At 39.8% G+C, this 12,163-nt stretch overlaps 1 protein-coding gene across 1 annotated transcript; it reads right to left on the bottom strand.

Annotated features, from left to right (window-relative positions):
- Positions 1-11,241: 11,241 nt before the first annotated feature.
- Positions 11,242-11,895, bottom strand: LOC138910201 (uncharacterized). Its single transcript, XM_070201426.1, has 3 exons — positions 11,651-11,895; positions 11,504-11,600; positions 11,242-11,394 (listed from the first exon to the last, which is right to left on the bottom strand). The coding sequence occupies exons 1-3, from the start codon at positions 11,893-11,895 to the stop codon at positions 11,242-11,244; spliced, it is 495 nt and encodes a 164-aa protein (XP_070057527.1).
- Positions 11,896-12,163: the final 268 nt, after the last annotated feature.

Raw genomic sequence — 12,163 nt, 5'->3', positions numbered from 1 at the left:
AAACCATTAACTCTCTTGTTTTCATGGGCTTGATCTCGAGGACTTATCCATTCTCGTCACCTTCCTACTCGCCCTTTCTCATCCTTACTCCTGTCATAAAACCTCGTCGCTTTACTATACTTTAGCTTGCGACCTCTACGTATCTATTTATACTATTCATAACCGTCCTTCAACTTGTTTGCACCATAGATTCCCTTATGTTATTTTAGAACATCAAGAGAGACATCACATCGTCTCTAACTCTTCTTTACTCTCTTGGTTAGATCTCTCGGTACCTAGAAACCATAGGCTGGAAGATATGCCACTGACGCCGCCGCTATCATTCCTGGATATTGAATCCCCGCGCTTCTAGCCTTCTATACAAAGTATGGACTATTCTCAACCTTCTGCTTTTGAGTATCTCGTACGTTGTTCACCTTTACCTTACTTACCTTAAAGCCTCACATTACATATTTTATCTCTTTCATGACCTCCCCTCCACATAGGTATAATTCACATCCACGTCTTGAACTTCTATTATAATACATGCACCTCTTTACACAATCTCGTGAGAACTTCATACTAACTTCTAATAAGGTTGGGACACTTCTAACTAGCTTTATCGTAGAGCCATTATAGAATATAGCTACTGCACCATCTCTCTTGTACCTCTGATATTAAGAGTGATTCTACAATGTTCTTAATCATGATGTCTATAACTTTCTGGGTCCAATAAGCAGACTCCTAATTTACTTAGTTGATATAACTCTTTAGTTTCCTCTTCCTTCTGATTAGCCTTTATGTAGGCTTAAGCTATCTTCCGCTTTGCGGCTCATGGCATTTAGTTATTACTTTAGCCTTTCATGGACGCTATGGAAAACCATGATATAATCTTCTAATGATTCCATCCTTTGTCTATGACCTAGACCCAATTCCTTTTTTTAACTTATACTGGAGTCTTCTATGGTTGATCATTCATTTCAGCCTTCTTCAAACATAAGCAATTGCTTTTCCTGGTCTTTTGCCCCTTTGTTGCGTGCATACTTAGCTTATCTGAGTTCTCACGCATGCCAAATTTTTTTTTTTTGCAACTCATATGGTCTCGAATATTACTTTTGGTTTTACTCCCCGCTCATTAGCCATGATAGGTGTCACTTTCTTTTGTTATGCATACAATTTTGTTGTGGGACTGTTGTTACAAAACTATTTCCTCTTTAGGTCATTGTTCTTTGGTTGAAGCCTTCTTACTTATTTCCTCAGCTAGTCTTTCATTGTAGTACTTAGGGAAGACCTTCTGACTCCTGTAAAGCTGCCAGCTTATTACATCGCATACCCGATGGAATTCCTGATGTGCGTACTCACCTATAATTATTCGTAGTTCTTACCTCCACACCCTTGTGCTTGTAGTGTTGCTTCTAAACTGATATTTTGACTCTCTTTCCAGTGGCACTCTCTTTTATTTCCATAACATTCATATGATACCTTTAACTACCAACTCCTATCTGAATATTTCTCAAGTATTACAATATCATAACTGCGAGACTGAATTTCCCATGTTGGGGTTCCCTACATTTATCTTGCATTGATCTGTTGATTTGTCTTTTATCCTCTTGTCTTGCCATAACTGGGCTCTTCCTGAATCAACTACTAACTACTCGTTGGCCCATTCTCATCTTAATATTCTGCATAATCTTTCTTAGGTTATTTTCTTTGCCTTAACTTACGTCTCGCACTGGCTCCTTATATTAATAATAGCTTGGGCAGGAACCCTTACTTTCTCTCCTTGATGTCGTGTTTGCACAATATTCTGGAATCGTAGCATATCTATAGGCTTTGAATAAGTACAATCTCATCCCTTTTTTATTTTTATCGCATTCTTCCTTTACCATTCCATAGTCACTAGAACCACTTAATTCCGACTTAATGCCACATCACTCCATATCCCCTCCTTTAGGGGAGTACTAAGAGTTGGAGCTATGCCGATCTACCTATAGATGTTTTACCCTTTCATCTTTGGCATCCTTTCACATCATCGATGACCCTTACTCGCCTTGCGGTAATCCTTCTGTACCAAGGATAACAAAATTCATTACTCACGAGGAAGGCACCTAGTATAACTGGCATATACAGTCCCTTAAGCTTAACTTTGCTCACATTACTTGCTTTAGGGAAGCATCTTCCTGAATGACTATTCTCTGAATTTCTCATGAATCTTCTTCTTTTGTCCATTCTCTTATCGCCGGAATGAAATCAGAAACTTTCATGATGCCGACTATTATCCAATCACTCAGTTCCTAATTCATGTTTGATTTATCTTGTTCACCAGCCCATACTGATTCCTATTATTCTGGGGTCTAACGTTTCCTTCCGGTAGTTGCATTGGAGTCACAAACTTATATCTCGAAGTGAGGATATGACTTTATGGCCTATACTCTTTTGTTGTCTTAAGGCCTATCACCACTTATCTCTTCCTTCACTTGACTATAGATTCTGTAATACTGTCATCTTTTGATCTACCGTTGTCATCTATGTATCATATCTTACTCTTAATACTTCATTAGCCCTCTTCTTATTTCCTGCTAACATTTTTGTCTATCACTTTATTCTGAAAACTTCAACAAGATATTCTTTTGCTTTTAGCTCCCCTTTGCTCCATCCACTGGCTCTTCGGGTTGCCTAGCATTATCTGTTTACTAGGGACGGGAGCCATACTAAGATAATATTTATCCTTTCCAGGCTTCCAGTGCCTATCTTTGTAGCACTCATATCTAGTTGTACTATTTTAGAGTGCGCCATTTGGGTGTCTCATAAGGAGACCTGTTAGCACATTTGCAATATCCTTCGAAAATGTCAACTAACGCAAACAATCAATTCACTATTTTGGGTTACTCTAACCCCTACCGGATTCTGATATCCCCTCCTTTTCTTAATCTACACCTGGTAGCCCCCAATAAGGTATAAATGATATGGGTGTGGCCAATTATACATACCTCTATTACTGTTGAGGGTAACTCACAATGCTTATAATCTTTTGCCGGAACTGTAATACTGATAATCTTCATTAACTGGGTGCCTCGTACCCTTCTTCACCTTGCTTCTTTTATTTACTGAAACTTGTGTCTCCCTCCTTATTCCTTTTTACCGTAAGAGTGGATAGGCATTCTTGCCTTAGGGATCCTTATCAAGAAGCTTACATATCTTAGTATATACATGATTTGTTGAATGCCTCATATTTATCCATCATAAGCATGATGCAACAATCGAGTTCCTCTGACTCAACTCTTCCACAACTATATTTCTTACCAATCGTCTTTTTAGATGTAGGTATCGTCGTACTATAAGTAAGATAGAGTTTAGAAAATTGAGTTCTTACAACTGAGCTCTACCACACGATCTAGAGTAGGAAGAAAGAGTGACAGTCCTAAATGCCCTGTAGCCTCCTGCTTATAAGTGTGGTGCACGACACACCCATAAACAAGACTCTACAAGACACAGCTTGTAGACTCCCTAGAACGGAACTGCTCTGATACCACTTTTGTCACGCCCCGAACCTGGAGGGATAAGACTGGCACCCGGTGCCTCACCTAACCTTACGTACCAACTTGCGACTAAGGAACTCTGATCATGTGATGTCATACTTTGGCCATGGGCCACATTGCAAGACAAATGTGAATGCTAACTAAATATTAATATAAAGCTGGGTCGACAAGGCTGTCATAACTACTACAGCTGGCAAACCAACAAAATATACATAGAAGGCCTACTAGCCCAACATACTGCACTAACTGACAGGATATGTCTACAAGCCTCTACTGGTGGATGGATATACTGAGATCAGAACAGATTCATGACCTACTCATAACATATATACATTTATACACAATATGTACATAAAGCTCTAGACCCGGCAACTCCGAAAGGCATGGAGCTTACCGATCAAGCTGAACTCGGGAAATACTTAATGAGGAGGTATACCCGTCTATCTGTCTGAACCTGCACGCATGAAATGCAGCGCCCCCAGAAAAGGGACGTCAGTACGAAATAATGTACCGAGTATGTAAGGCACTATACTGAAAGTTGAACTAATAATATAATAACGGAGAGCAACTGGAAGTCAATGATAATCTGAAGATATGCTTACCTGCTGATACTGACTCAACTCTCTCAATATAGTAAGTAAAATAGTTATCCGGCCTTATAAGATTCGGTATATATATAACTGCTCTGCCGTAGTAGGCTCGCTCATAGGCGCTTGGCCATACTAGGCTCTATATCTCGGCCAACTAGGCTCGCTCATAGGCGCTCGGCCACAATTGGCTTGGTATATAACTTACCATCTGATCAGAGATAGCCCAATAGGGGCCTGCCTATCGATTATAGCTCGATGGTAATGAAAATACTATAATACTGTATATATAGATTCTCTCCTCTCATGACTGGAAAAAAAGAAAATACTCAATTGAATATGAAGTGCCGATAAGAAGAATATTGTAATTTACAAGACTAGGAAAATATACGTAATTTCCGGGATATGAATTTTTCTTTATGCCTCGTTATCAAACTCATATAATTACGAGATCATGCCAAAATGAAGAAAGGGCTTAGCCTTAACATACCTGGAGTTCGGAAAAATCCGTATAATATTCTTGGAAAAGATTGCACCGTACTCCTTTAGAACAGCAAAATTTTACGTTGTTACGGTTCTAACAATTCTCATTGGAATTATTTGGTTGCAAGAATTTCATTGAAACCTTGTAGGAGAATTTGGTTGCAAGAATTTCGTTGGAAGCCTTGTTTTGGATGGAGTTTAGTGCCTGTTAGTGTCTTGAATTGTAACTGGAATTATTTGGTTTCATGTAGGAACTTGAATTGTAGGAAGTGCTAGCGTTCTTGTTATGAAGTGTTGTAAGAAGGTTTGTTGAATTCTTTCTTAAGATTCTAGGGAATGATTTTGATCTTTGTTGTAAGAAGGCTTGTTGAGTTCTTTCTTAAGATTGTAGGGAATGATTTTGATTTTCTTGAGATGTTATTCTTAACTCTAGGTGGCCCCACATAGCAAGATTAGTGTCATTTAAGGTATGACACCTTTCCATCTTCATGAATAGTCATTAGAGATTTTAGGAGGGCTTGCCATGTTGCCACGTTGGGCGGGGGGGTTAAGTCTTATCCTAAGCTTGTTTTATTAAGAATTATTTTTCACTTACTTAAAATACTACTCACTTTTCACATACCTTATACACCTTACTATCATGGCCATGTAGTACCTTGTGTGGTACTAGTCCATAAATACCGGGTATTATAGCTCGGGCCATATTTTATCCTAAAATGTCAAATTTTGACAAAATTCATTTTCTTCGATTTGCTTACCCTCCCACCTTCACGAATTTACTCATCACTTATTTGAAATAGCATAATACTTATAATCTCACAATAATCTCATTCTCGAACTTACCTCGATTACCTTATGACAAAACTTTAACATATGAAAATACGGAATGTAACATCTTATTTCCGAGCTTATATCAATTTACTTATGGCGTACTTTCACGTACGAAAATATGGGGTGTAACAGCTGCATCTTTAATGGATGCAGGTGGTTCTATAGCAGGTGGCATTGATCAGTGATAGCAGTGCAACTCCTTTCAGCCGATTTGGTGAGCTCCACTTTATTTCGGGGTCATGTATCTTTTTTTTCTCATATACATTGTGGCTGAGGTATAGCCGGGGCCTTGTTGCCGGTATTTCCATATTACTCTTCAATTGTACTTAGAGGCTCCGTAGACAGGTTGTGGGTTATGGTTGATGTTGGGAATTGAACTAGAAAAATTGGTACTTGGAAATTATGTTTTTCATTAATTCTATAAACTCGTAATGTTGTGGAAATTATGAATGGAGCTACTAATGGGAATGAAAAGGAAGTTGTTAATAAAATCTTTTCAGTGATTGATTAATGGAGTACGTCTCCTCTTTATTCATGGATGAGTTTGGATAGAAGGAAGTCTAATAGGCTTGCTCGGTCGGGTTTTCTCGGTTGAGTGCCGGTCGCGCTCCCTGAGTTTGGGGCGTGACAATTGCGTACCTCGGTAGGAGTTGTAGGCCTTGGACAATTCTTAACCACTGCAACCTTTTGACTCTCAACTTTGATACCCTCACCTGATACTATATGCCCAAGAAAAGCCATTGAGTTTAGTCGGAACCCGCACTTGGAAAAATTGGTGTAAAACTTGTGATCCCAGAGCATGGGTAAAATCATCCATAAATGCTCTGTGTGCTCCGATTCTAATCGGGAATACACCAAGATATCATCTATGAACACTATCACAAAAATATCCAAAAATGGCTTAAGCATCTGATTCATCAGATCCATGAAGGCTGCTGGTGCATTAATTAGGCCAAAGACATAACAAGAAACTCGTAATGACCATATCTAGTCTGAAATGTTGTCTTTAGAAATTCTTCTTCCTTTAGTCTTAACTAATGATACCTAGATCTAAGATGGATCTTCAAAAAATAATTAGCGCCTTGCAATTGATCAAACAAATCATTGATTCTCGGGAGTGGATACGTGTTCTTAATGGTTACCTTATTCAGCTGTCGATGATCTATACACATCCTCAGCGAACCATCTTTCTTTCGAACAAATAGCAATGGGGCTCCCCACAGGGAACTACAAGGTCGGATAAAGACCTTATCAAGAAGGTCCTCCAATTGATCTTTTAGTTCCATCAACTCAGCATGAGCCATCCTGTACGGAGGAATAGATATCGGTTGCGTAACGGGTGGCACATCGATGGCAAACTCGATCTCTCTCTCAGGTGGAATATCCAGAAGCTTGTCAGGGAAAACATCGGGAAATTCACTAACAACCGGAATTGATTAAAGGGTATGAGGCTTTCCCTACACATTCTGCACCCGCACCAAATGATAGAAGCATCTTTTTGTGATCATCCTTTGAGCCTTAAGGTAAGAAATAATCTTACCATTCGGCGCTACAACATCACACTTCAATGTGAGATCGAGGTCTCCCAGAACGTTAAAGCGAACAACTTTATCTCAACAATCCACCACAGTATAACAATAGGCCAGTAGATCCATGCGCAAAATAACATCAAATTCTATAATTTCTAATTCATTAAAATCAGCTAAAGCATAGGAATCATGAATCGTCACATCACAACCCGGATATACCCACCTAACTACCACTGACTCGCCTACGGGCATGGACACTTCAGGTTCTCGTAACCATTCAGGTTCTTTACCACATTTACCATCAACATATTGAGTAATATATGACAAGGTTAAACCTGGATCTATCAAAGCATACACATTAATGGAAAATAAGTTTAGTATACATGTGATATTGAGTAATATATGACAAGGTTAAACCTGGATCTATCAAAGCATACACATTAATGGAAAATAAGTTTAGTATACATGTGACCACACCTGGTGATGACTCTAGCTTCTGTCGGCCTGATAACGCATAAAAACGGTTCTGTCAGCCGAGCTAGTCACTCCACATCAACCTCTACCTCTCCCTACCGGCGGCTGCATACTGTGCTCACAAGGAGGCGGTGATGATGAAGAAGCTATTGAAGAACCTGTTGGCAGTATCATGCCATCAACCTTTCCCACTGGGCAAAAGTGCATGATATGACTGGATTTCCCACAAGAATAACACAAATCTTAACCCTGGCGTCAATGCCAAAAATGATATCTACCACATCAGCCACATTGAGGCATCATGGGTCTCACCCTACTAGGATCCCCACTATCATGTGATCTCTGTCCTTAGGAATTCATGCCCTGACCAAAATAAGTGGTTCGTTGTCGATGCTGGCATGGGGACTATGATGGCACATTAGCCATCGAATTAGGTTAGTGCCGAGAAAATAGGGTTCTAAACGTGCCTCAAAAATCTCCCGTGTCACCCGTGGACCAGGCTCTATTAGATTGGCCTTGTTCATGTTCTTGAGCAGCTCTGTAGCCTCTTGCGATCCTCCAAGTTATGTGCATAAGCTTGAATAAGAGCAATATCCTTAATCAGATTCAATGAAGTTGTGGTACTTTTATTTATATGATGTGGTCCCAAACCGCCCACAAATCGATGTACTCAGTCACTCATCTCACCACAACCGAAAGAGCGTACTATCCAAGAAGTTAAATTGCATGCTATACTCCCGGACACTCATATTACCTTGCTCCAAATGTAAGAATCTATCTTGTCTTGCTCAACGAAGCTCAAGGGGAAAATACTGCTACAAAAATGTCTTAGGAAACTCCCTCCATCCTGATTGTGGAGCAAAAGGTCCCCTATATTGTTCCCAAGCTTCATACCAAGTCTCAACAATTTCCCACAGTCAATAAGAGGCGAGCTCCACATACTTAGTGTCAGTAGCATGTATAACTCGTAACGTTCGATGCATCTGATCTAGAAAATTATGGGGATCTTTGCTTGGATATGTTCCTTTAAATACTATGGGATCCAAATTTATGAAATCCCGAACTCTTGTACTGGCTGCTCTATCTGAGGTGGCTGGGGCTTGACGTTGGGCCTGAGAGGCCACAAATCGAGTCAACAATTGTATTGCACTTCTCATATCTAAATCTTGGTCAGAAGCAACAGGATGAGGAATAAAAGGTATGTTAGTTTCTCGATGTTGTTGAGGGGGTAGTGGTGTCGTCCCCGAAACCTGAGTATCAGCCTCATTACGAGTTTCACGTTAATTCATATGGGCAGGTGGCACCTGACTGGTACCCTCCCCTACCTCTTCATTGAATCCCTGAAGAATTGCCCGATGTCTTGTGGTAGTAGTCACTATAAACATAAACAATATGGTGATTGTATGTGAATACTTACGACTCAGCTCTATCGCACGATCTGGATCAGAAGGAAAGGCATTCACACTAGATATCTCGTACCCTCTTATTTATATGTTTGGTGCACAACATACCCATAAACAAGATTCTACTAGATACGGCTTGCAGACAGCCTAGGACAAACCTGCTCTGATACCAAGTTTGTCACACCCCAACCTTGGGAGGTGCGACCAACACACGACGCCTAAAGGCCCGTGTGAACCGACGTCTATACTTACATCTTTTTAACCGTGACACCTGGACCAAGGAGGCCTCCAAGTAATCATACCAAAATTTAAAATGCACAGAACTGATTGTGAGAGGAATATTAACATTGACACCACTTCACAACAGTTATCAACAACGTCATAACTGACTCCTACATACATTCGAACACTAGTCTGCAAGCCTCTAAGAGTACAGAGAAAATATACATATATGTACAACTTGGTCGAGACAGGCCCCTCCATACCCAAAATAACTGGAATATACACTCGGTACCTATTGACTTCTGAAAATTACTCCAAAGAAGTGGAGTGCAACGACCAAGAGATGGAATGAATACCCTACTAAGGAGAGACGTCATCGGGTCTAGCTGCATTCGTGGGCATGAACACAGCACCCAAAAGAAAGGGGAGTTAGTACGTAAAATGTAGTGCTTATGTTAGACTGAGAAGATATGTAAATCAAAGACATAATGTAAGTGATATGAATACATGATTTCAACCTGACTACTGAAGACAAGCCACCAGGGCCGTAAAATGTAGAAACCATAAAACATAAAAGTATGCAAGCTTTATTAAAAGGTTAAGAAACTCATGGAGACTATGCATCAAATATAATATAATATTACTCCGCCACTCTTTGGGGAAAGTCATTTCTTATCGTACCCAGCTTCATAGAGGACTCGGTAAAGTTTATCTCTTCCATCACATCGTACCCCGCCTCAGGAGGTCTCGGTCGTACCTGGCCATACAATGGTTTGGTAGTGTTTCATAACAAATCATCCTGTACCCGACCTCATAGAGAGCTTTGTCGTACCTGAACACACAAGAGCTCGATAGTATCTCACATTTTACCTCATCATACCCAACTAATAAGTTGTTGCATAATAGGTGTTGTACCCGACCATTTATAGCGCAGTTCAGTAAGTAAAATATATATATATATATATATATATATATATATATATATATATATATATATATATATATAAGTTCCATGAAGATCATTTTTAACAAATGCTAAGAGTAACTCAAAGTGAATCATTTTCTCCGACCTCAAGATATTAGCTAGGAATATCTCAGACATGAAAGAAATGCTACCGGCAAGAATGTACAAGAACATGAGCAACATTATGGAGAATGTTTAGAACTAGCCAACCTTACAACATGGAAATCATTTAGAGTGAGGGAGAGAGATGCTTACTCCAAATCATGCCAAGAAGGAAGGTTGCCTTAAATACCTTTTTTAAGAACTAGTTACACCTTCTGAATTCATATGCTCCAATAGTGATTATCTTTGCCTTCAATGAATTTTCAAATCCATATAACAAAACAACTAATATTATTGTGATGATCAAAGCTCCCTCATGCTAAATCCTGCTAGATTCACATTCGACTTAGCCTTTGACATTTTGGGGAGTTATAAAGGCGGTTTGAGAGAATTTTTGGTGAGTTAGAGTGGGTGACACTTACTATAATGAATGAGAAAGAGCTACACTACCTTTTATACCAAGCATAGGAAATTCTGCCACTCTATATGAAAAATGGGTCGCCCTGCCCCGGTTACTGCATCCGGTAGGACAGACAACGCACGTCTAATAAAATGCGTAATCTCCTTTCCCCCTATGTGTCACTAGTCGATTGGTCGGGCTAGAAGCCAAACTTATAAATCCTTAACTTATGTGTGGGGTGTCACATTCCCCAACCTCGTCATGCCCGTCATAGGCGAAATCCTTACAAATATCTTTTCATCCTTCATAGGTTGGGGTGTAACATTTCCTAACCTCATCATGCCCTGCTTGGACTGAGCTATGTGAAGCTTCTCCCGAATTAACTTCACTTTATCTATGGCATCCTGAACCAGATATATAGCCAATAACCTATCCTCGCCGAGCTCAAACAAACCAATAGGAGAATGACACCGTCATCGTATAAAGCCTCATATGGAGCCATCTGAATACTGGACTGGTAGCTATTATTGTAAGAAAGGCCAATGGTTGGAACTGACCCGATTGGACTTATAAATCAATAACATAGGCTCTCACATATCGTCAAGAATCAAAATAGTTCGCTTGGATTAGCCATCAATTTGTGGGTGAAATGACATGCTAAGCTCCACCTACGTACATAACTGTCATTGAACGACTCCCTAATAGTGAGATTTGAACTGGGTACCAAATTATGAAATGACAGAAATAGGCATGTCATGCAAACAAACTATCTCCCAGATATAGATTTGAGCCAACTTCTCTGAAGTGTAAGAAGTCATCACGAGAATGAAATGCACAGACTTTCCCACAATGACCCAAATAACATCAAACTTCCCCAAGGTCTGTGGAAATCCAACCACAAAGTCCATAGTGGTAAGCTCTTACTTTCAATCTTGTATAATCATCTTTTGAGTCAAACCACCTAGTTTTTGATGTTTATACTTTACTTACGGGTAATTTAAACACCGCAAAACATGCCCAATAATGTCCTTCTTCATCCCCCACCACCAATAATGCTGCTTCAAGCCATGATACATCTTCGTAGAACCTGGATGAATTGAAAAGCATGAATTGTGAGCCAATTAAAGTATCAACTACCTCGAACCATCAACATTAGAAACACAAACCCGACCATGGAGCCGTAACACACTGTCATCTCCAATGACCACTTCCTTGGAACCACCTCGCAACACCATGTCCTTAAGGGAAATAAAATTGATATCATCATATTGGTAAGCCTTAATGCGCTCAAACAAGGAGGACTGTGCAACAACACAAGCAAGAACTCTACTAGAATCAGAAATATCCAATTTCACAATTCTATTGGCCAAAGGCGTGAACATCCATAACCAAAGGCCTCTCCTAACTTGGAATGAATGTTAAAATACTCATACTCTCCGCGTTTCTACTCGAGGCATCTGCTTACACATTTCACTGACCCTAATTATATAAGATAGAGATATCATAATCCTTATGCAACTCAAGCCACCTCTGCTGCCTCAAATTCAAATCCTTTTGCTTGAATAGGTCCTGAAGACTCTGATGATCATTATAAACCCCGCATGATATACCATATAAGTGATGCCTCCATATCCTAATTGCATGCAGAAT

The sequence above is a fragment of the Nicotiana tomentosiformis genome, chromosome 1, assembly GCF_000390325.3.
Source record: "Nicotiana tomentosiformis chromosome 1, ASM39032v3, whole genome shotgun sequence".
Classification (NCBI taxonomy): Eukaryota; Viridiplantae; Streptophyta; class Magnoliopsida; order Solanales; family Solanaceae; genus Nicotiana; species Nicotiana tomentosiformis.
This window is presented reverse-complemented; position numbering and strand designations above follow the sequence as displayed.

Bases quoted from the DNA above. Each gene is read 5' to 3' on its own strand.
- LOC138910201 (XM_070201426.1), bottom strand. From the start codon at position 11,895: ATGTTCACGCCTTTGGCCAATAGAATTGTGAAATTGGATATTTCTGAT. The intron at 11,601-11,650 runs GTAGTTGATACT...CAATTCATCCAG, and splicing joins TCTAATGTTGATGGTTCGAG to GTTCTACGAAGATGTATCAT. The intron at 11,395-11,503 runs GTAAGTAAAGTA...GGATTTCCACAG, and splicing joins TTGCGGTGTTTAAATTACCC to ACCTTGGGGAAGTTTGATGT.